This window comes from Puntigrus tetrazona, chromosome 16 (assembly GCF_018831695.1).
Source record: "Puntigrus tetrazona isolate hp1 chromosome 16, ASM1883169v1, whole genome shotgun sequence".
NCBI classification, from domain to species: domain Eukaryota; kingdom Metazoa; phylum Chordata; class Actinopteri; order Cypriniformes; family Cyprinidae; genus Puntigrus; species Puntigrus tetrazona.
Window position 1 is genome coordinate 14,678,002 of NC_056714.1, and position 23,674 is coordinate 14,701,675.

At 37.6% G+C, this 23,674-nt stretch overlaps 3 protein-coding genes across 6 annotated transcripts; 1 reads left to right on the top strand and 2 right to left on the bottom strand.

The window, feature by feature from the left end:
- Positions 1–4,826: 4,826 nt before the first annotated feature.
- Positions 4,827–10,167, bottom strand: aqp10a (aquaporin 10a). Its single transcript, XM_043260203.1, has 6 exons — positions 8,800–10,167; positions 7,450–7,576; positions 7,192–7,329; positions 6,928–7,046; positions 6,474–6,691; positions 4,827–6,215 (listed from the first exon to the last, which is right to left on the bottom strand). The coding sequence occupies exons 1-6, from the start codon at positions 8,893–8,895 to the stop codon at positions 6,011–6,013; spliced, it is 903 nt and encodes a 300-aa protein (XP_043116138.1). The 5' UTR covers positions 8,896–10,167; the 3' UTR covers positions 4,827–6,010.
- On the bottom strand, positions 9,730–19,087 carry si:dkey-92i15.4. 2 transcript variants are annotated; one of them, XM_043260200.1, is made up of 8 exons: positions 18,894–19,087; positions 17,852–17,949; positions 11,889–14,897; positions 11,539–11,728; positions 11,235–11,333; positions 10,828–11,041; positions 10,506–10,622; positions 9,730–10,361 (listed from the first exon to the last, which is right to left on the bottom strand). In XM_043260200.1, the coding sequence occupies exons 3-8, from the start codon at positions 14,633–14,635 to the stop codon at positions 10,204–10,206; spliced, it is 3,525 nt and encodes a 1,174-aa protein (XP_043116135.1). In that variant the 5' UTR covers positions 14,636–14,897; positions 17,852–17,949; positions 18,894–19,087; the 3' UTR covers positions 9,730–10,203. The 2 variants fall into 2 exon arrangements, with proteins under 2 accessions (XP_043116135.1, XP_043116134.1); XM_043260199.1 differs by lacking the exons at positions 17,852–17,949; positions 18,894–19,087 and adding an exon at positions 16,201–16,808.
- On the top strand, positions 11,597–23,016 carry c16h1orf43 (chromosome 16 C1orf43 homolog). 3 transcript variants are annotated; one of them, XM_043260205.1, is made up of 9 exons: positions 11,597–11,735; positions 16,002–16,069; positions 19,429–19,582; positions 20,108–20,209; positions 20,563–20,671; positions 20,739–20,792; positions 21,756–21,922; positions 22,006–22,064; positions 22,146–23,016. In XM_043260205.1, the coding sequence occupies exons 4-9, from the start codon at positions 20,147–20,149 to the stop codon at positions 22,351–22,353; spliced, it is 660 nt and encodes a 219-aa protein (XP_043116140.1). In that variant the 5' UTR covers positions 11,597–11,735; positions 16,002–16,069; positions 19,429–19,582; positions 20,108–20,146; the 3' UTR covers positions 22,354–23,016. The 3 variants fall into 3 exon arrangements, with proteins under 3 accessions (XP_043116140.1, XP_043116141.1, XP_043116139.1); XM_043260206.1 differs by lacking the exon at positions 16,002–16,069 and having other exon boundaries at positions 11,608–11,735; XM_043260204.1 differs by lacking the exons at positions 11,597–11,735; positions 16,002–16,069; positions 19,429–19,582 and adding an exon at positions 19,597–19,870.
- Positions 23,017–23,674: the final 658 nt, after the last annotated feature.

Here is a 23,674-nt window from a genome sequence, read left to right on the forward strand (position 1 = left end):
AAGTAATATTTGTTGACTCATATAGCTTTCAGTTTTTTCCTTTTGTTTAAAAAGACCTTTTGTAAGTTATTAAACAGCACTCCACTGAATGCACTTCTATAACTCGGTGCCTTGTTTTCATCCCCATCAAAAATTAAATATGGAGCTACCCTGAGTAAGGTCTACTGATGCATGAAGAGGATACTGCATATCTTTTAATCTAATTTTCATAAGCATCATTGCTTAAGACGCAACCCGGTGTCATGAATAACAGTTTTAACTGGTGGTGAATTTGAATCAATATGTGCAACGTGATCTGTATAGAAATGAACAATGTTTATGGAAAAGAAAGCACGAAGGTCCTAAAACGAACCATCAAAATAACTTTAGCAGCAGCGGCAAGTATAGTGAAAAATAACATTTTTGACAAGAATGAAAATGAGGTAGTGAGGAATAGAATTAGAGTGTGTTCAATGGATTATACTGTTGTTTAAGATTGTCCCGACTGACAAAATTTCTGAAAAACAAAACAAAAATGCATACGGTCTATGCCATTGTAAAGACTGTTAGTCCATCCCTCAGAGCCTCGTTTTCATCCAAATCAAATAAATTTAAAATAAAATAAAACAAATTTTCAAAAATCTCTTAAACACTTTCATTTCATTGCAGAACAATATTCAGCTTAATTTCAGTCAACAATTTTTTTTTCATACACCAAAACGAGACAGTAGCAAAATAAAATAAAAACTCAAAATAAAATACTTTTCGTTACATCTTAAGTGAATATAAACTGGGAGAATATAGCCAGTATGCTCAATCTGTGTTTTAGGATATTTTGTCAAATAAAAATAGACTAAGACTAAAACACCTAAAACTAAATGGTATTTTAGTCCAAAAAAAAATCAACATTTGTTTTTAAAATGAACACTGTTGTCATGTGAGTGAAGGTAGAGCTGAATGTTCAGGGGACTCCTAAAATGAATATTAAAAACTTTATTTTGCTGACACACATTGGTTAAAATTAAAGTGCGTATTTTAAATTCACAGCACAATGTGGCAATTAAATGTAAAAATGTGTGTGCGCATGTGTGTGTTTAGGGAGAGTAGTTAATTGTTTACCTGGGGGAGGTCTCTTTCTGAACATTTCCACACCTCTGAAATTTTGCCGCTCCGTCCCATGGATAAAATCTACATTGGCATACACACACACACACACACACACACACACACACACGAGAAACAGAGAGAACCACACTGTCAACAGGATCTCAAGGGTAAAACAGGGGACATACCAACAGTTTACGCTCACTCAGGAAATTCAACGATATTTAATCCTTGACTACGACAGTATGCAGATCAGTCAGCTAAAACTAAGTCACTGCTAATGAACCTGCAGCCGTAATCTTCATGCCTGACATTCGTGAACCCTAGAAAAATTTGGTCCACCTCTTTTTCTTTAATCATGCTAATATTAAGATAATGAGACTGTTTAATGTGGTCACACGAACACATTAGTTATGAAACAAACTGGAAGCATCATTGTAATTGTAAAGTGGTCTGGCTAGGTCTGTTCTAGAAGCACATTGATGTCTGCAGGTCTGGTTTCCAATAAATTTCTCTCTGAAGACGCCACACGCTGTCTGCTTTCTGTCTCTTATGCCTGACACAAAGGGAGTATGGAGGCCGAAAGAAGTGAGTTTAATTGTTTAGAAAGTTTATAGAATATGTGGCTAAATTGCTCTTTTTCTATATTAGTGTGCTTACTATGTAGCATTATTAATAAAACCAAACAGGAAAATACAGATTCCATAAATCAGGCAAGATCTTAAAGGTGCAAAGGATATGACTACATCCTCAACAGAAAGTAATGCTTTATACTGCAGTCAATAGACTATAAAAAAAAGCATTGCTAGTGATCAAAGCTACTTAGACAAACAGCACTTTGATAGTGGATGTAATCATCATTTATGCTTTTGCTTTTAATACCCTCAATAAAGATATGATTTTATTTTATGTAGACTATCAAAGTAGACTGTTCGAGAGCGTAGGAAGAGCTGGGCTGGAGGAGGCCACCTCTGGGTTGAAAAAAAAAAAAGCTATCTGCTGCTGCAGGTAAAAATATTCTCACAGAAATAACAAATCCAGAGATCACAGAGCCCAGAGATGCAAAGAAAGCACAGAACATTAGTTCGGCGCTATAGGTTAACTCAGGTGAGATGGAATATTTCTGACTCTTCACACACACTCACATAGATGCGTGTCAGCCATGATTAGAGTCTATTACCATGTATCTGACTGGAGGCTCCCACACCAGCAGGTCAAAACCAATGACCCACAACCGACACACACACACACACACACACATGTGAGCAGGGACACACACTGATATGCACAAACCTACTTAAAGACAGACTCACCCAGATTTGAAAGCCATGTTGAATATAAAGTCTATAGAACAGACTGCAGTGGTGTAAAGCAGGTCATTTGACTCAGCGTCTCTAACAAGCATCATGCAGCACATGTTCTCTCACATATGTTACATGCATGCATAATGCACACACGGTCTGCCACAAAGTGTACACGGGAAATTGGAATTTTAAACAAGAAAAAAAGGGCACTCTTAGTTATTTATTTGAGGTCACGTAAGGCTGAACAAGTTAGCTTTTGAGTTTTATGATTTATAATTTATGATCAGCATATGTGCAGCATATTTTAATTCCTTTGACAATGTTTTTTTCCCCCCCTGCACGTTATTCTAGTTTATTGTTCAGTAATTCTTCTGCCCTCATTGGCTTCCCATCTGTTTTATTCTTATTTCTTTACCCATCTTTTACGCTCCCTGTCTCAAAAGGTCAAACAGGAAACACTATCAAACCAGAACCACAATAATGGTATAATGATATTGACTACAGAAAATTATGAGTCTGCTCTCTCACTCTGTCTTTTATACACACACACACACACACACACACACAGCACATAGAGAGAGAGAGAGAGAGAGAGAGAGAGAGAGAGAGAGAGAGAGAGAGAGAGAGAGAGAGAGAGAGAGACTGCCTTTAAAATGCATATACTGTATAATTAATCATTCTTACATAAAGTAAGTGGTCATGCCTCTGCATGGTGTTGATACGCTTGCTTTCTCTAGGGAATTATTCCATTGTTGGCTCTTTAAGCACAACAAAGCACATTTCTTGCCTGTCAGTCAGAATTTCACTCTCAAAGGAATTTCAAGAACTAGCTTAAATCCCTGGTTCAATTAAGATTACAAGTAACATAAATGCCTAACCCAAATTATAAACCTACGTTTCTACCAAAAAAAAAAAAAAACCCAAAACACTGTTATAGTTTGATATTCCTCTTAACGTAACTAACAGCAATAATTAAGGTTTTAATTCAGGGTTGTTAACCAGGGATCTCTGAAGGTACATCACGGGATGATACAGAACACAAAACTCACATTTCCATGCCATTTCTACTGATCTATTTGTAACTAGTAATACACTTTTTTTAACGTTAGCAATATAATGTTGGGTAATGCCTAATGGGTTTTTTCACATTACAGTAAGTGTTGCCAATTCAGCGACTGTTTTGTTAGATCTAGCGACTTTTTTGGAGTCTCCTTTTGAGACTTTTTTCGCATGTTTAGAGAAGTGAATTATGATATTACTTTTTATGATACTACATTTACCCGCTACTTTCAATTGAAAGCAGTTGGCAACACCGGTAACACAATGTTACCACGTCAATGACTAAATGTGTAACATGCCTCCTTTCAATGCGACACAGGGATGGACATCTTATTACTATTTATCATACCTTACAAAACCACATTTCTTAAGACATGCCAAAAAAATATTGTTGAAACGTGCCTGTCAAAAACTGACCTTCGACATTCGCAAATTTCCTAGAAATGCCTTAAATAACGTATTAATTCCATTATTAATCCTGTGACCATAATCAGTCTATTGCATTCATTAGGTGGCCATTTTGTTTGTAATCTGCGTGCTTATTGATACAGACGCGAAATAAATAACAACAAACCGTTAAAGCAGGTTACAATGCGCTGTGTTGGAGTTTCCCTCGTCCACTTCAGCAGTTCTAGCTCACTTTCAGACTAGAAAAGCGCGATCTTTATAGAAGTATTCGTTATAAGTAACTGTTTTCTGAAGTCGAGCCGATACCACGCAGAGCCTTGAACTAAAGGTAAGCTAAAGCTTTTACTGCGAGCGAATAAGCAAAGACCACCGTTACCTTTATCAGCTCCTCCTGTAAGCAATGTTGATTTCGGGCATTTCTGGTATCTTCTTCCTTCTCTACAGGTATCCCGTCTGGTTTAAGGCAGCATGGGTTATGTGTCGGATGCGCGCAATCCTTTGACGATCAAAACATCCTTGAAAGGTGAAAGTGTATCGGACTCTACAGGCCAGCAGCTGCTCATAGTAATAGGATGAGGGAGGCGGGGTGGAGGGCGGTGTTTGCATCTGCATCTGCTGTCTCCCGCTTTCAGCCTCTGCACTGCTCTAGAGTAATGTTAGTTTACACGTTAGATGAAAATGAATCCGGATTCGCTCTGCTTGTTCCAGTAAGCGTGGTCGCTCTGTTTATGAATGTGTCGATATCAGCCAATTTATGTGTTATAAACAACGTTTAACATACAATTGTATCTGAATGCAGCGAATACCTGCCGTAACTTTGCTCACGGTGCAGGCAGTGCTGACATTTACCATGTGCTCATTGTTTTGGTTTGTCGAGCGCGCCCTCTTCTGGACACAGAAGGTCCATTTCGTGCAGGACGCTGAACAGCTTTAAACTGTAATCACAATATAAACGACACTGGCGACGGAGACTAAAATAAATTGTGTATTTATTCTTTCAAGAATTAGACAACACCCTTTCCGTCTTTCCTGTTATCTGTCTGCTGCCATTGTTATAAAAAAAAAAAAAAAAAAAAAAAAAGATTACATGTGCGCATGTGCGAGCCTGAGGTGAATTTTGAAGGGACGCTGTTAAACTAAAGTTTGCGAATGATGGCTTACACCTACACACGTTTAAAATGATTGTTGTGAATATTTACCCACGCATCTGGACAGTGTTTCCGTAAAAACAGAACAGAACCGGCAAATCTGTCGCATTTTGCGAGCTAATGTCTCTCAACGCTAAGCAAACATTCTCATAAACCTTCTCAAAACGACTCTGCTCAAACAAGTCCCCCATCAGTAATATTACCAAAACCTTTTCATGACAGAAGATGGCTTGATTATATTCCTTGCTGTATGGTTGCAGTTATTATTGACATTATATTGTATTGACATTAATAGCAAGATCTTTAATTTAATGCATTGCTCACAACAGAGAATATTCCATGAAATGGTAGGGATGTGACCTTCTGAGTACATATAATCAATATACCTCTTCCCCAAAAGTTCAGATAAATGTTTGCTCAATAGTGGCTTCAAACAGGTTTTTAAAACTCTTTGTTTGTGAACCTGTTAATGTACACCACAGAAGTGTGCACTGTAATAGTGGTGTAACATAAACAATCTCTGCTTGCAAAATACACTAGAAAGAGCACTAGACAACAAACAGATGTGAGAGTTTGATGTGGTTATATTAATATCATTTCTGAAAGATTACATATAGCATATAGTGTGTGTGTGTGTGTGTGTGTGTGTGTGTGTGTGTGTGTGTGTGTGTGTGTGTGTGTATAGCTGCCACTGGTCTAGAATAAAATAGCTAAAATACTATACATAGCCTACTATATACAAATTCCACTTATGTGAAACAATGGACAATGTGAAAGCCAATTAGTAATTTTCTACATGTTGTTGAGAGTACGTCCCAGTTTAATATTTTGAAATAATAAATAACAATTGCTATATCAAGGCTTCAGCTCTCCGGTGAAAGATTTAGGAGTCCACCTTGTGCATCATCCCCAGTGCTTGGCCTTTTTGTTTATTTACAGTATAAAACAGTCTGGGAAATAATGTGGAGAAGAGGGGAAACAGGATCTGGAAATGAGATCCCTACTCCTTTAAAGCGCAGACATTTTTTGGAAAAACGTGTCCTTTTTGTTGTTGTGCTCCGTGACCTTTGTTTGTTCATTAAACTCCTCAGTCTCAGTTTCATCCTCAGGCTCAGGCAGATGCCACTGAATGAAGACCAGATAAATGATGGATCCCAGCACGCCCCCCACCATAGGAGCCACTAATGGTATCCAGAAGAAGTAGTCATAGCACCTGTGTGGGTCAGAAAAAAAAAGATATTTAAAATTGACCGCGTTGAAAGAAGTAGAGCACAGGTCACAGTGAAATACCAATGTAGTAACTAGACATTGCACTGAGATCATTAATAGAACACCGGTGGCGTAACCAGTCATTTATTTTATCGGTAGAGATATAAGTTGAAAGGTAGGAGTCACATGTGCAGCGATAACAAGGCTTTGTTGATCTGACATTAATACATGTAATAGGCAGTAATAGATGTTGATTGCGTACGTGAAGACTTCGGTGCCCCAGCCTGCTGTGAAGGTGAAGAGTCGTGGACCGAGGTCACGGGCAGGGTTTATGGCAGCTCCACAGTTAGCCGACATTGACATGGAAATCCCTAGGACAACAGTTGCTACAATTGGAGGGAGCAGCGCTTCAGGAGCAGGAGCATTTCTCTTATCGTTCAGAGGTAGGATGCACAACATCAGCATGGCTGTGCCAACCACCTGCACACGGACATACAAGAGACAGATGACCTTCTTTTCATTTCTGGCATGATCTGATCTCTATTATAAATAGATTATAAATGTTTGAAAATCTTTTTAATATCGCATGATATTATATTGCTTTAGAGCAATTTGTATTGCATCAGATTAAATTACACAATTGTATTATATCAGTAGTAATTCTACTGTGCTTGCATGAACTGCAGAGCTCTTATCGGCCACGACTTTTTGCTGACCTGATCAAGAAAGTTGGTCTGCATTGACACCACATCAGTTGGGTAAGTGGCAAAGATACTGGCTGTTTCATTAGGACCAAATACGGTCAGAACTCCGCCACTGAACTCCATAATTGCATCTGGAGGAGAGTTGAGAAAAATATATTTATTTTACAATTTTCTTTTTTCTTTCAAAAACATAAAACTATCGAATGTGAAGTATTGTAAAAATACAGGATGCTAAATAAGATTACGCATTTCTCTCTCTTTTTTTTTTTATCTTACCATGATAGATGAGATAGACAAGTCCAGAGGCGAGGTAAGCACCGAATATTTGAGCCAGAGAATAGGGTAACAGCTTTATCCAGGCTAGGTCTCCCAAGACACAGAAACTCAGAGACACAGCTGGGTTTAGATGAGCTCCTAAGGGGGTGAATAATAGAGAAAAAAATATTAAAAGAGAAGTCACTGTTATGTCGACCCAAAGAAATATTAATACTACAAAGGATTTGACACAAATCATATAAGCTATAAGCGTTTTACCTGATACTGCCCTGCAGAGGTACATGGCAGACATCACACCTACAGAGAAAGCCATGTTAACAGACAGAAACTGCCCCTTAGTTTCTCTGCTGGTTTTCACCTGAGCTGCTGCAGCGCAACCAAACAGCTGCAGTAAGAAAAAAATAACATTTTTATTTATTTATTTTTATTAGTTGTGTAGAAAGGCACAGCAATATTTTGTATTGCTTGGTGGCATGCAAAGCTTGAAGCTTTGCCTTTTTAGAGGAAAAATATGCAAATTAACAGGACCAATTTTGTCAGAAAAACAAGTTACTTCATAATAATTTTTTATTTGTTGAACTGTTGAGTTAATGACATAACCTTAACCAATCATCTGCAATTACCTGCAGCTGTGGTAATATTCAGTAATGTGGTAAAATTATGTGATATTTCTGTTGGAGTTGACCTGATAGTACTCTAAATATTTACCCTGCACTGGATTATTTATTATGTTATGGATGAGGGTATTTCAGGTAAAATCCTTCTGCTCGACAAACACGTTGTCAGCATATATAACCAAAAGAACATGCTCACAGAACATTGGATTTGTCCATTGCAATAGCTTATCTTATGGTGTAGCGTATATGATAACGCAATCATTTTTGACATAAGCAGCTCTAAACTGCATGTTATGCATTTTCTTATGCATGAACATATTACTGATATCGATGTTATGTTTTACAGCGGCCTTTCCTTTTGCAAGAGAAATGGAATAATTAATTCAGAGATTAAATTATATATTATATTTATTATTATCAAGGAAATGTTGCAAAAACAGTATGTAGAAAAACATAAAAATATATATGGTTCTGTAACCCTCACAACAGAGACCAGATCTTGGGCTCTGCTGTAAAAACTGTTCAATAAATAAAGAATCAAAACAAAACGGCAGGCAGTTTTGTGTAACATTGATGTGTTTTAAGGAATGATTTATTAGTTAATGTATTTGGCATCGTCAACCTACAATGAGCAATGCTTATACAACATTTACGACCTAGGTTCATGTTATAATTTTTTTTTGCACATAATATTGCATCATTAAATTATAAAATAACATTAGCCGACATAATCCACACAAGCATAAATTAGCATTGAAAAATGTTTATTTATAAATTACCATTAACAGACTAATACTGTAAACAATGTTGTTATTTTTATCTCATACTCTATGCAACAAATTGTTTGATTTCATAATTGTAATGCGTTTTAAATTGCAAAAAAAATGAAAAACATTTTAAATATATTTCAGTAGTAAAAACCTAGAGGACAACTCTATAAATCAATAACTACGCTCAAAGTTTGTTTAATAGTGAATATGCAAAAACTTACCAGAAGTACAAAGGTCCCTAAGACCTCTCCCAATATCTGTCGCCCCAGTTCATTTTTCACCTTCATCCTTTTAATTATCTTTTTTACCCGACTCATTTTCAGTATTGGCTTTTACGTTTTGTGCAAAACCTGCCGTCCTGCTCTTCTGAGATGATCCCCTGACCTTAGTCTGTGTCTGTTAGCTCAGCTAACCTTTAAACCCTCTTTTAAATACACTTGCAGGGTACAAACGTCCCACATAAAGCAGTCAACATCCACATCATAGCTTGTCTGATCCAGACTACGACCCCTTAATAAATCATTAATAATCATGTAGGACAAAGAGATAGAGAAGAGAGCGAGAGAAAGAATTAGTAATCCATGATCTGCTGCTGTAAAACACTTATCGTGCTTTTCCGTACATCCAGATAATCTAATCATTTTGACACTGGAAGATTAGATGACATAGAAATTAGGTAATTGTGCAATTATCTAGCTCATATATCTGTGCACCCAATTTTATTTCCCAAAGCCACCATCCATGTTTAAAATGATGTTTAATGTCACTAATATAGCAACGAAGGAATAATTGAAACAGTATATTCTTACAGGATGAGTAAAATTACCTTAACTGTTCTCTGCTTGGTTGGAATAAAAGATCAGCTTAAAGGCTGATTTAACAAAATACAAAGATATATCAGACCAATTTGTTGCTTTTTCTTTTTTACTTTTTGTCTTTACTTGTCTTTTATTTATTTATTTATTTAAAGGCCATGAAAGGGTGGTAGGGATGGAATTTGTGAGCTGGAGCATAAAAAAATGTATTTATATTAAAAAAGAAAACTTGCCTTGCCCTGCCGAATTAAAATTTCTTAATGGATTTTCTGTTACTGATATTTAAATAATAAATAAATAAAAATGTTTTAAATATCCCATATTAAAGAAATATAATTGATTTCTTTGTCTTTATTATGAAAAAGAGTTAATTGGGACGGATTTGTGCTGTACAGACAACATATACACATATACATAGTGGCATTAAAAAACTGTAAAGACTGATAGTGCAATATTACATTAATAGTTACATAATATAAGAGCTTAAACATTATTTAAAAGAGGTGTTGTAAAAAAATGACCTCCTGGCCTCCAGTGCTTTTATGCCTTTAATTTTGGCATTATTAATTCATAGCTATGATATGATGTCATATCAGTAAGAAAAAAAGAATGATATAGTTATGATAGTTATGATATGATCTCATATCAGTGAAGAAAAAAAACACTTCAAAACACTATAATGAACGATACTTCTAATTGAAGATTATAACTTCATAGAACCTGTAACAGCAAAAATCCTTATAGAAAAAACAGTGTTAAATTGACTGAATTGTGTTGAGAATTGAGGTTCAAGACGGAAGAAGACGGTCTTCAATGTGGCTGCTGAGGACGGTGTAGTAAGACCTCCACTGGACCAGGGGGCAGTCTCTTGATGAGGTTCCAAGCCTCAAGACGCATCATACCCACCAAACTCTGTCCCTGCACCTCCAACAACTCATCCCCCGGAAACACTTCATTAACTGGCCCACCTGGAAACAAAGAGTACACTTAATTGTAATGGAGAGACTTGGGATGAGACTCAGCACAAGCTAAAGGCATGCCAGTGGCAAAAATGTGTGAGGTAAGCATGTATTTGTGTTGAATGGGATTGTTTTTTGAAAAAGTGGTCTTACCACGGAATATTTTTTGTACAGTGAGAGGTTTGTCTCCCGAGCTGGATCCCACCCCTCCTTCCAGACTGAAGCCAAGATCAGAGCTGGACTTGTTCAGATTCACACGGACTCTGCTGCCTGTAGGGGGCGTACACACACAAAATGTCAGCATCAGACTTCACAAGACACTGCTTTTTTTAACCCGTTTTTATCTCGCCTGTCTACAAGTTAAGGCAAACTATATTATTATCAAATAACTTAAAACCTTCCCTCAATGCTGATTAATTTCCAGATGTCTTTACATTTATAATGACCATACATATGTTTTCTGTCCATAGCTCACCTGTTATTCCTGTTTTTTCAGTGACCTCCTTTCTGCTGTTGCAGCTCTGAAGAACAACCACCGCCATGCCCTGCCCCCTCGTTTTTCTCAAAGTACGCAGAGCCTCCCAGTGGGCAGAATTCTGCAGGGCAGTGCCATTGATCGACAGCACCTGAGCACCCTCGAAGATTGAGCCTTCCTGTGCGGCGACTCCACCTGGTATCACTCTGTGCACCTAAGAGACAAGATCTGAGTGAAACTCAAATCTGACTTTAACCTAATGTCTTACAACATATAGGCACTGTGTTGTACTTCAAACTCCACAGAGAGGGGCATTTTCTTGCATTAGCTGCTTTTTGTAAAGACTTTTGTTTGATCCCCTTGATTTGTTTGTATTCGTCAGCATTGTAGCATTCGTTGATACTCACTGTGACTGGTTTATTCTGATCCACTCCACCTGCCAAGGTAAATCCTAAGCCGCTCCCCACCTCCTTGTGTAACACAACCACTTGCACATCTTCATATTTCTGTCATAAGTCAGAGGTACAAGTTGTAATAGCAAGAGGATTTTTTTTTCTAAAAATTCCTTAGCATGCACATATTTTCTATCTGTAATTGTCTTTGTATATGTATTTTCTAACAAAATTGACAGGTCAAGGCAGTTTGTGTGTATTACATTGGTAAATTATAGATTTTATGCATTAAAACATACATTTATATAACTTGTTTTACCTGTAGGGTGTCATCTCCCAAGCCCCTGACATCATCCAGTAAACGGTCGAGTTCATCAGTGCTCAGCAGAGTCACAGAAGAGAAGGCAGAGATGTCTGAGCTCAAGGATGCAGACCGTCCAGATGGCAAATCTTCATCATCCTCTGATGGTTTATAGTCCACGCCGCCATAATTACATAGTTCCACAAGACTAATGGGTAAATATGTAGAAAGAAAATGGGAGTTATGTACAGTGGAGAAATGTAAGGTGTTTAAACTGGGTAATCTGCTGGTTTGTGTATGTGAACTAAGCTGACATTTCATTAAGTCTAATGAATTGTGTGATTTTTCTATTTTTACATATCAGTTACCTTAAAGAGAAACTTCTGCGTTCTGATTGGCTCATGTTGCTTGTGATAGTCACAGATGATTCTCCTGAATCAGAGTCTTCTTCTTCAGTGTCTGTTTCCTCATCATCGTCTTCTTCATCAGAACTCCACCTAGCCATGCTAGTAGTGATTGTGGTCAAATCCTTTCTTGGTGTTTGATAGTTGTTATTATTTGAAGTATTGAGTGAGGAATATGTCTGCATTGGAGGAGAAGTTTGAAAATGACTGGGCAGCACTTTGGGATGGGTACCATTTTCTGTTACGGCTCCAGGGCTACTCTGCTGTTGAATGTTAACTTTAAGAGGGGCTCTGTCAGGCGAGTTAGTTGGTGTGTTTTCATCGTCATCATCATCATCAACTATTTTTACATTAAATGACTTCTGCTTTAATATATTTTTAACATTCGACTGTTGAGAGATTGATGGGACTCTTGCTTTTTCTTCTGTTGCTCCATTGTCTCTGAGCCCTGAGTGAGCAGTCATGGTGAAATCTGCTTCATCCGTATATTTTTTATTCATAGTCCTCCTTTCATCCTCATTCCTCATGATGGTACCTTGGTCAGTTCTTGATTCATTCAATTGTTTTAATGCTACCTCAAAACTGTTTTTGTGTGTCTCTTGTTCTAATGTTGGTCTTACTTTGACTGTGGAATTTGAATGAAGAGTTCTACCTAGGTCTAGAGTGCGTTCAGTCTCCTCATTAGAATTACTTCTGCTAAAGAAATTTGTTCTTATGATTTCTGTGTTGCCTGCAACACTTCCAAAATTTAGATTTTTGTCTGAATCACTCTTCTTTATTAGAGCTGCAGGCTTGGGATGCTCTGGTACAGATAAGGCCCTCCTGGTGCGAAGAATATCTGGTGTGTTCTTGCTTTGTAGAGCCAAAGTTTCAAACATGTTAATTGTATTCTTTACAGAATCTGAAGACGGTAAACGCAACTTTTCTGGCACACTTTCTCCTTTCTTTCCTTTAGTTTTACCTGTGAATACATCGTCATCCTCTTTATGGATTTCATTGGGTGCTCCTCCTTTTGAGGCTAGTGAGTGTTTAGGCTGGGTAATTCCATCTTGCAAACCACCAAGATACTTGTTTTCATTTATGTCCAGTTTTTTTGTAATCTCTTTATCTGATTGTTCATCATTGCCAATTTCCTCCTTGATTTCTCCAGAATTGGTTAATAGGTGTTTGACACCCTGTCTGGATATGCTTGAGCTGTCAGGCTGGTTCCTGTGAACACTGTATTGCGCAGTTGCTGACAGTCTACTACTGGTTCTTTCTAAGGACTGACTACAATACTTTGAAGACCCCGTAAACGATGTTCTGCTTGTCTCTTCATTGTCTTTAGGCAGAAAGGACTGAGGTTTTTTGATAGAAGAAATTTCGATACTCCATTTAGGTTTTGATGACAAACTTGCCGAAAAACTTAATCCAGAGGAACTGTCCCTTTGATCATTTCTGTTCTCCCTGTTAGTAGAGGGTTCGTGCTTTGGATCAAAGTATGATTTTGAAAACCCTCTAGGGAATGTTCTAGCTTTTTCTGTATCATAAGAAGGTTTCCCCTGTTGGCTGTCAGTATAATCTAAAAACGTTCCAGACTCATAGTCAGTAGTGTATTTTATGTGACTTTGAGTAGAGTCCACCATGTCCATACATTTGGGATATGAATTATCAGAATTTACAGTATTGCTGCGTTTTAATCTGGTTGAATCCTTTGGGTGTGGGTCAGAGTTGGCATCCGGCCCAAACAGTTTCGCAATTCTTTCCATTATTGTTTGATTTCCAGTTATTTCCTCAGCACTGGAAGATCCTTGCTCTCTGGCCCAGGATCCCTTCCTATTGTCCGTCTTATCAAAATTCGATTCACCTTGCCAGAGACTGCTATCTTCTCCAATAGAACCTTGGCTAAGTCTTGGCTTCAATCTTGATGGGAGTGACTGGCCACTGTTTGCTCGCTCCATAGCAAAATTTACCCGGTTCATTCTCACAGATGTAGATCCAGAGACTGGGTAAACCTTTCTGTCACTGTTCTGATCACCTTGATTGGCTGCACTGAAAGCTTGAACCTTCCGTGAAATACCACTGGGTTGATTCTCTGGTGTGAATGAAGTTATTTTGTCGTTGGTCCCTGTTCTCTCTAAATTTTGTAAATCAGATCGCCTTGTATAACTGTCAAATTCTCTGGTCCCACTAGTCATCCCGGTTTTATTTCCATGTCCTGCTCTCCAGTCTAAGCTTTTGCTTTTGTTTGTCTGATAAAATCTCTTCAATTCATCTCCTCTGCTCCTGTCACTTGCTGCCTGACTCTTGTCTTCTTGAGTGTTTAATGTTTTAGCGCTCACACCACCCTTCTCAGAACTGCTCGGAAGAGTTGAGTCCTTGTGTGTATCCTTGCTTAAAGTTTTACCTGTCTCTTTGTCATCAGTGTTAGTGTGGGCATAACTAGCAGGAGTAGTACAGGCTTTATTGAGATCCTTAGTAGCATCACTTTTCTTACTTAAGTCTTCAACGTTTTCACTCTCAGGAAAGCTTTTTGTCCTGAGGTCCTTGGTAGTAAGTGTTTTAGCAGAGCGGATTTTGAATCTAGCAGCTGCTGAGCCAAACGGCTTTACAGATAACTGACTGTGACTTTGTGCTGCCGTTCCACTGGATGATTCTGCACCTTCAGTTGCGCCGCTAGCTGTGTCTGATTCAGGAAACTGACGTACAAAACTTCCAGTATGCAAACTCATGCTGAATGTCACACAGTGTATTCATTACAGTTTGAATTGAAAGCCGGTTGCTAACATTTTCAGCAAAAATGCTTGTTTCTTTTTGCTTGTAATGTATTTTCCTACCATCATTGTAAAAGCTGGAATAAGTCCAGGGAGTTTGTAATCCAGGGAGGTGAAGGAGACCTGCTAACTTCAGCTTTACTCTGTGGCAGAAGTTTCACGATCTGGATCCAAAAAGAGCTAGCAATGGGTCTCGGCACTCTCTGGTCCTTATCTTATTCTGTCATGTAAGGACAATAACAAGTGTAGGTTAGATTTTTTTTTACATTTTAAATCAATTTAACATTGAAAGCATTCTCATTTTAATTCTGAATCAATACCCTGCTACTCTGGCCTGAACTTACAATTTGGTCCAGACCTTTAATTACTAAACTATACCATCTCCCACTTAAAGTGTAAATGCTTCATTCTAGCGCCTCAGGATTTCAACATACTGAAACTCTTTACTCTTTATTACAATGAGAGTCCATAAATCTCTGCTGGGTATATGGCATCCATACCCTCATATGTAAACATCTAGAAACTCTGAACAAATGGCTGTAAATCTAAAACATCTTGAAAATGTTTAAAATCATCGAGTCAGCATATGTATATGTGGGCACTTCGTTGTATGTTTACTCTGACAGCATTCTTGAAGCTACTTGTCACACTCTTGAACTTTTTTGCAAAACTTGATACACAGTCAGATAACAGGTCAAACACACCAGACTACAATCCTATCAAACACTACATGTATTTGTCCACACATTGCTAAAGCTATGTGAATAAACTGTAAAAAAAATACAGGATTATTGTATCTTAAACCTGTGAATAATGTCAATTAGCCTAGCAGAAACTCTGCTCTCTGTCTCACTTACACTCCCACAATTATTCAAAGCAGCACATTGAAATTCATTCACTTTAGTACCATCTGATAATAGTCACATGCAATCAAGCAGACAAATCTGCACACAAATCAATTTAAACCCTATTTAGGCAAGATTTAATCAACAGCTGAAACATTTTAAATCTGGGTTTTGTAATGGTCTTTTCCAGATTTGTTTGCCCCACCTTTTTCTGTTGTAAAGATTGCTTTTGTTATCTTAAACCGAACATTTATATACGTCAAGAGTTATGTTTAAAATAAAAGACATGAGCAAACACCAAACAGAGATAGAGTAGAAGCAGGAGGAGGAGGTGTGACGTACGCTTTCCAGGAGCGCAAATACAAACCTGATGAAAATAAACCTGAACTGATTGAAAACAGTTGACACAGTAAATATAGGTTGTTACATGGTCGCTCATAACCACAAATGGCCTTGTACCTCTGCCTTGTATTTCACAGATATGGATGCAAAATAAGATTACCAGTCCCACATGACTGCAACATTTCAGACTTTCCAAGGAAAACAGGTCAGTGTCAGTTTACAGAAACACCTGTTCTCCCATGGCACACACACCTGAACAACAATGGCCATACACCTTAGCTGACACATATTCTAAACCATACATGAGTTTTAGCTCGTCAAATAGAAGTTACGTACCTTAAAGGACTGCTGTGTCTCTTAGCTGTTTGAGAGAACAGGTGTTCCCCATCCTGCCCTGTGACTCTAAACTCTCTCACTCCTGTCATTTTTCTATAATGCATTTCTACTGTAATAAGAACTTGCCTGACTGGTTTGACATGCTTACCCATTTCCACCCCCTTTGATTGTTGTGCCTTCCTCTCTCATTTCCCTACCTCTTTCTCTCCTCCCCCGTCTCTTTCTGTCTACCTCTCTCTTTTTCTCCTTCCATCTATTTGTGTCTCAGTTTCTTTGTCTCATACACACATACACACCTGTCAACATGCACACCCTTCATGTCTAATGAGAACATTCCTGGTCCGTGGTTTCTTGGTGACTCAGTAAGTGTTAAAGAGTAGAGAAGGTAAATTCTTGTGACATCTGGTCCTGGAGTTATAAGACCTCTGAACGTGGTTCACGTAGTTAATGAATTCAGAACCCAAAGTAAATTAAAGATGGATATTTGTATAAAACATACAATTTTTATTTTTACGTTGAAAATGTAAACTCTTTAAGTCAACTTAAATAGCACAATAATACAGTAGCTCATGTATACCTTTTAAATGGCCTTTAAAAACAACATGCAATATGTATTTCATCACCTAAATATTTGATTATGTATTCAGTCATCATGTATATATAAACGTACTGATTCAATAACCACTATTATCTGACGTTTTATGTAATAGTAATAGAATAAAAAAAATCAGATTGTCAATAACATAAATTATATTAAAGTTGAAATTAAGTTAACTAAAATAGACGTTTTCTGAATTTTGACAATTAACTAGTACTATGATGTTACAAATATTACTAGATAAACACATTGAAATGCATTTATTTTTAGACAGCACACTCTTCAATCTTGACATCAGTGATGTCTTTGGGATTCGTTATGCTAATGTTAAGAAATATATTATTTTACTATTATTTTATCTGTTCCAAATTTTGTCTTCCCTCCATTTTTTGTTCATTCATTTCCTTTGTACATGTCGACTTGCTCACAGTTCTTTATGATATAACATTGTTAAATCAGTGACTTGTTACACTGTGGTTGAAGTGAGGAGCAGCAGTTATCCAATTTTTAAGAATTAATTTCATAACAAACCATTTGTGAATCAGAAATCAAAAAGATACGGTACTACAAAAATACAAACATACAATATAGAGACGTGTGCCAGATTACTGAAGATATACTTTGTGTCAGGCACCAAACAGTCAAGAGCAAGGAAACATGACAAAGCAGAATATTAAAATAAAGTGAATGCAAAATAATGCAAGTGTTTGAAAAAGAAGACTAAAACTTTGAATAGACTGGCAATGACCAAAGTGAAACCAAAAACACCAGCGGCACAGTATACTGCATAATTTTAGGAACTTAAAGTGGCCCAGAAATGCCAAGGACATGTTTGGAAAGGGCTACCGCATGAGCATTTTTAAACGAAAAGTGGTCATCGTGCATCATTTACATGAATTCAAAATTGAAAATTGCCTGTAGATGTAAATCTGCAAATGCACAGCAAAACTAATCGTGCACAACCTTAAAAGATGACTGCATTGCTTACACTAAACATTGTAATCATATTATATGCATTGTAAAAGGAAACAAAACGTTTTGACAATTGATTACCTGGGAGTATTTCTGTGGCACACTTGTGGGCTGAGTTGCTCAACTTCCTGCAGCTGCAAGAGCAAATGAAGAGTGCAGCAGAAAGAGCTGCTTAGAAGCTGAGAGAAAGAGAGAGAGCAGATGGGCGGGAAATGTGTCTGAAACTTGACAGCCAGACCTTGTTCAAGCTCGAAAATGCATGTACTCTACGCTGCATAATACAGTGCATCACCTTTATTATTAGTTCGGATCAATACTGGTTTCACACTGTGATATAAATGCACCGCATTTAGCCATAAAATATAAACCAAAGATGAACTGACCATTGAACGTTACCTATCAACACAGCTTTCACACATATATTGCAAACCAAATCAAATAGCACAAATCCAAAGCATTCTGTGAATAAATGTGTGCGTGTGCAGTAACCATCATCACTCAACGGTCTGTCTTTCATCAGACACATGCACGCTGCTGATGGCAATGGCAGAGGAAGCTGGTTTGTGGTTTTTAGAGAGGCAAAAATGTAACAGCAACTGTTTCTTTCGACCCGTTTTGATTGCGAGTAAACTCAAGCAACGCACTGACATGAAAGATGGGATGGAATGATAAACTAAACAAAATAAGCCGCATTGTTGAGCTGCTTGTGGACACACGGTATAATTAGATGTTTTCGCATCTTCTGTCGTTTGATGACCTGTTTAGCCAAAACAGCTTGAGAAGTCGTTCACAGTGGAGGAATTTAACTACCTAGCTGCCGAATAGCTTTGCATCCACACTGCATCTTTAAAAATCGGATACAATAACTACTTATCTCTGCACTGATTGTCATACAAATGCAGGATGCAAATGGTTAGTGTGGTTTATTTTTAACAGGACTGAGTGGCTGTCACTTTTTTTTTTGTCTTTTTTTCTACCACAGTCTGTACTATATAGAGATTTAATTTCTAGTTTATTTCATCGTTCTTTACCGAGGCCTAAGAAAAAGCCTCGATTGTTGCGGTATCTTGTTACTGGGAAACCATTTCATTCCTCGTTGTCATTTCATGCATCTGCCACCTACCTCTGTTCCTTCTGAAAGAATCAGTGCCATTGTTCAGAGCGTTGATCCGATAAAGGTCAGCTGTCCACCAAGTCAGATGTTCTCAGACAGCTCACTTCATTTTCACTGAAAAGAATTCGAGAACGTTGAAAAACCACGTGCACAGTGTTTGGATACATTGACAGTACATGTGCGTGTGGCTTGTGAGCTCCTAGAGAGCTATAATCTTACACAGAGGAAAAGATGACAAGAGAGCAGTGCGGTTTGGAACAGCGACAGACACAGTGGTATTGGTGAAAATTTATATACCCTATATGCCACTTATAAGTAACTCCCTTAAAATAGGATTCTGGAATGTGGAAGGCATCGTCATGTGGTCTGAAGAGGAAAAAATATATATATAAAAAATCTGATAAGACTCAAACTTCTAAAAAAAAAAAAAAAAAACAATACAGTTGTATTTCATTGGCTGTTATATAGTATACTAGCAATGGTGGCATATATTTTAATGTACAAATAATGTATGTGCTGATGTTTTTTTTTTTTTTTTTTACAGTTTTCTGAAATACTTGTTTTGCTAACCTGAAATGACCTGTGCCTCGCTGAAGACCCATCGGGCATTACTGACAAACCTTAGGCCTGAACTGATGTAGCGATAACCCGCCAAACATCTTTAAAAAGAAGAAGAAGAAGACGACGACGACGAAAAGGTTTTAGTTGCGTTATCTACGCCAAGCCACGAGGGGGCGTCTCAGACAAGTAGACGGAAGGGTTTTTTTGTGCAAAATATGCGACGAAGAAACCACGGGAGATGTCAACAAAAAAGTCGCATGAAAATTCCGCTGTCAGCTCGAAAAGTAAAGAGCTAAATTTGACCAATTACCACTAAAATCGACCGATATCTTCTTTTCATTAAAATTTAGAAAGGTCTCACAATGGCAGATGGAAACACTCTTTCCGGTGTGAATATTGTGCTTGTCATGACCTACGGCAGCTTGGTACGTACCCAACTACATGACATTTGTATTATTATTTCATTAGTTGACTAACAATAGCCGTAAAGCTGAAGCAATGTGGCTGTCTGAGTCGCCCATCCAGAAATTGCCCTATTATTGGCACCCGTTATACCTAAATAATATTGCCTGCATAACTTAGGCAGCTCAGTAACGTTTGAGAGGACCAGCTGAAAGGAAACGGTGTGTAATGTGTTGAATGAACCCTCTGTCGTTCTGCAGGTGTTCGTGCTGCTGTTCATTTTTGTGAAAAGACAGATCATGCGCTTCGCCATGAAGTCCCGCAGAGGACCGCACGTCCCGCTGGGTCACAACGCACCAAAGGTATCAGATCCATAATAGCGTTTGTAGAGGACATTACATTCAAGACCATCCTGGACACGTCCCTGGTTTATTGTAGTAAAAGTAAAGATATATTGGGGGAAAGTATTGCTATAAAATTGTAAAAATGAAATGAACCTTTCTATGTTTTATTTAGTTTTTCTTTCTCTTTTTTTTTTACTTCCTACTTAATTATTGTTTAAGCATAAAGTCATTTTCACTGCATGGTTCTTGTGGCGAGTCCAAAATATGCATCCAATCTTACATTTTCAATTTCTATGATTTCATTCTGTCTATGTACCGTTGTGATGTTTTTGCTGCTGTAATGCACTGAAGCAAGGCCGCGTCTTTTACAGGAGCTGAGAGAGGAGATCGATTCCCGTTTGTCTAAAGTGAATGACATCCGTTATGAGCCTCATCTGCTGTCTAAAGATGATGATCGATTGAAGCATCAAGGCCAGAATGGTGAGAGAGTTCTTTGTGAGTGTTATTGTGGATGTGAACACTTACGTCTGTGTTTGTGTCTGTGCAGGTTGTTATAATTACCTCTTCAGGATGCAAGCGTTAGACGCCATCAGAGACTCAGGTAAGAGCAGCCAAACATTTAGAGGCCTAGAAGTTTTCATTTTCAATTTCATTTGATGCAGATATTTTTACAATTCTAATGTAGTTTAGAAAAAAAAAATTGTTGTTTTTTTGCTTACACATTACAATTTTATTTTAACTTGTTATTGTTTTAGTTTTTTCATATTGTTCTACTGTAGTTTATGTGTTTTATTTTTATTTTTTTAGAGCTGTTAGTTAAGAGGTACTGTATGTACCTCTTTACTAACAGTGTGTAATTGCTATTTAGTGGCCTTTGTACGTGTGATTCAGAACTTATGAGTGTTAATAATAGCTGTGCATAAAAACCTAACATGATTGTAAGGGCATTTGTTCATTTCATTTAGATTTGGATACATTAAAATGTATTTTATGCAGTTTAGTTCTTACTTTTAGTTCTCTGTCAATTTTCATTTGCTTCAGTTAACAAGAGTATTTTTGTTTTTGTTTTCTCTAATATTAATAATACTGCCATACATTTACAAAACAATTGCTTAACAAGGCTAAGTAAAACACTAATACTGTAAAATTATTCTAATTTAATAACTGATTTCTGTTTTAATATTAGTATTATATTATATTGTATTATATTATTTAAAAGAGCACAGTTAACTTATTTTAAATTCTACCAAGAATCTATATGTCTTTACTTTTAAATTAAATTTAGAATAAAATGTATACCTAAAACCTTTGAACGGTGGTGTACATTAAATGTATCATTTAGTTACATTATACATATAATGGGATATACATTTAGTTTAAAATTCTGAACTAAATATGCTTACTGAGTTTTTATTAAACTTTATATAATATTTATATTATACTTATGTATTATATTATTAAGTTTCACTTGGGGAAAATTATTGTAATTAGCTTTTGAAATAGAAACCTGTATGCATCCAGGTCTAGCTTATCCTGAAGTGATCCGCTTCTGTCCCGTCTGTAGATATCCCATTTCATGAGCTATGTCGCAGTGCCAGCGCTCTGACCGGCCGGCGCTACAGGAAGTGGCTGCAGGACCTGCGAAACTCTCACTCTCTGTTCAAATCAAGTCACAGTGCATTAATAGATCGCTTAATGGAGGGCTACGACAACGCTCGCCACGGGACAGGGGTCAGTCTGGAAGTTTAGTAAGATGTGTATGTACAGCAGGGGCGCTGCAGGACAATAAGAGGCATGCCATTTCTTTCCTGTAGGTGTTTGGTGAGGCAGAGTTTGTGAAGTATAAGGAAGATCTGGCAGAACTGGCAGATGTGTAAGTGCTGCCGTCCGATTTCTGTTGTTTGTCTCTCAAATGATCTCTCTAGTCACTCCGTTCTTCCTCGTTTCTCCGCAGTGTGAAGACCTACTCCAGCACCACCAGTCTAAACCAGCAGCACCAGTCAGCAGCTAAAGATCTGACCAGCTCCCCCGGGCCGTCCTCTGCCTCTACCATTCAGGTCACGTACCTGCCGTCCACCGGACAGCGCAGCAAGAGGCCCAAACACTTCCTGGAGCTCAAGAACTTCAAAGACAACTATAATACACTGGAGAGCACACTTTAGATGAATGAAACCCTTTTGCTCCCTGGAAAAGTCTTCATGTAGAAATTAAAACATTGGGAGATGCAGACAAATCGCCTCAAATCACATAGAGAATGTGAGAATGACTTAATATATGACAAAATCAGTGGGATAAATGTCAGGGCAACTGCTTTGGGCGCATTGTGAGAATGTTATGTTTGTAGTTTTAATGTTTTTCTGATGACGCTAACAGGAAGAGCATTTTTGTCCAATGTCAAAAGTCCCTGTTAACCAGTTTTTATTGGCAAGAATGGCCTTTTAATGTGAATAGGGAGTGTAAAGTTTATATATTTATTGTCCAGAGAGCACCAACAAAGTACCGCTTAGCTGAGATGATGACTTTTCAAACGACAGGGTAAACGACAGAATTTGCATTTATGGGTAAACTATTCCTTTAACCATCCAATTTTATACTATGGTTTTTAAGTAAGAACTTTTTCCACCTCCTTGAAAAGAGCTATGCCGAGGACAAGAAATTGGGAGAGAACTGTGTTACTGATTATTTCTTTTCAAGTGCAATTTTTGTTTTGGAGTTGATGTGGATGTGTGTGAAGGAAGGAAAGCGTGTCGTGAATTGATATGGTCGCTGTATGAGAGAACGTCTATGCTGATTTTCACCTTATTGTAAAGTCTTATCAGATCTAATAGTGTCTGTGTCATCTGTACCTGCACTGCTTTGGCTGGCCGATCCTGCTCTGTTCCTGGAGATATAGACACTTACCTGTTCGCTTCAGCAGTTCTGACCCCGTTCCAGCACACCTGTCTGCAATTATCAAATGCTTCTGAGGAATTCAATTAGCCGGTGTTTAGCTGGTGCGTGTTTGATATGGTTTGGAGCTGAACTTTCCTGGAAGGTAGATCTCCAGGAACAGGATTGGGAACCCCTGATGTGAGAGATGCTTCAGTATCACAGAGAGCTTTTAATATTTCTTAGTTAATGCTTACGATACACAAATGATCAAAAGGTTTTTTTTTGTCTTATGCTCACCAAAGCTACATTTAGTTGATTAAAAATAAAATAAAGCAGCAAAATTGTTTACTAATGTAATATGTTAAATGTATATTGTTGCAAAGCTGAATTCTCAGCATCATTATTTCATTCTTCAGTGTCACATGATTTTTCAGAAATGTTTCTAAAATACTGATTTAGTGCTGAAGAAGCAGCTGAGCTGCTTTGTATATATTTGTTTTCTCCAGAATTATTTGATAAATACAAAGTTCAAAATCAGCATTTATGTGAAATGAACATAAAGCTATTTGCAATAGTAGTTTACTGTGATTGCTACATAATAATATTCCACTG

Bases quoted from the DNA above. Each gene is read 5' to 3' on its own strand.
- aqp10a (XM_043260203.1), bottom strand. From the start codon at position 8,895: ATGAGTCGGGTAAAAAAGATAATTAAAAGGATGAAGGTGAAAAATGAA. The intron at 7,577-8,799 runs GTAAGTTTTTGC...TTCTTACTGCAG, and splicing joins TAGGGACCTTTGTACTTCTG to CTGTTTGGTTGCGCTGCAGC. The intron at 6,216-6,473 runs GTACGCAATCAA...TGACCCACACAG, and splicing joins TGGGGCACCGAAGTCTTCAC to GTGCTATGACTACTTCTTCT.
- si:dkey-92i15.4 (XM_043260200.1), bottom strand. From the start codon at position 14,635: ATGAGTTTGCATACTGGAAGTTTTGTACGTCAGTTTCCTGAATCAGAC. The intron at 11,334-11,538 runs GTAAAACAAGTT...GACTTATGACAG, and splicing joins TGGGAGATGACACCCTACAG to AAATATGAAGATGTGCAAGT. The intron at 10,623-10,827 runs GTGAGCTATGGA...CGCCCCCTACAG, and splicing joins TGAAAAAACAGGAATAACAG to GCAGCAGAGTCCGTGTGAAT.
- c16h1orf43 (XM_043260204.1), top strand. From the start codon at position 19,808: ATGGCAGATGGAAACACTCTTTCCGGTGTGAATATTGTGCTTGTCATG. The intron at 20,672-20,738 runs GTGAGAGAGTTC...GTGTCTGTGCAG, and splicing joins GAAGCATCAAGGCCAGAATG to GTTGTTATAATTACCTCTTC. The intron at 22,065-22,145 runs GTAAGTGCTGCC...GTTTCTCCGCAG, and splicing joins CTGGCAGAACTGGCAGATGT to TGTGAAGACCTACTCCAGCA.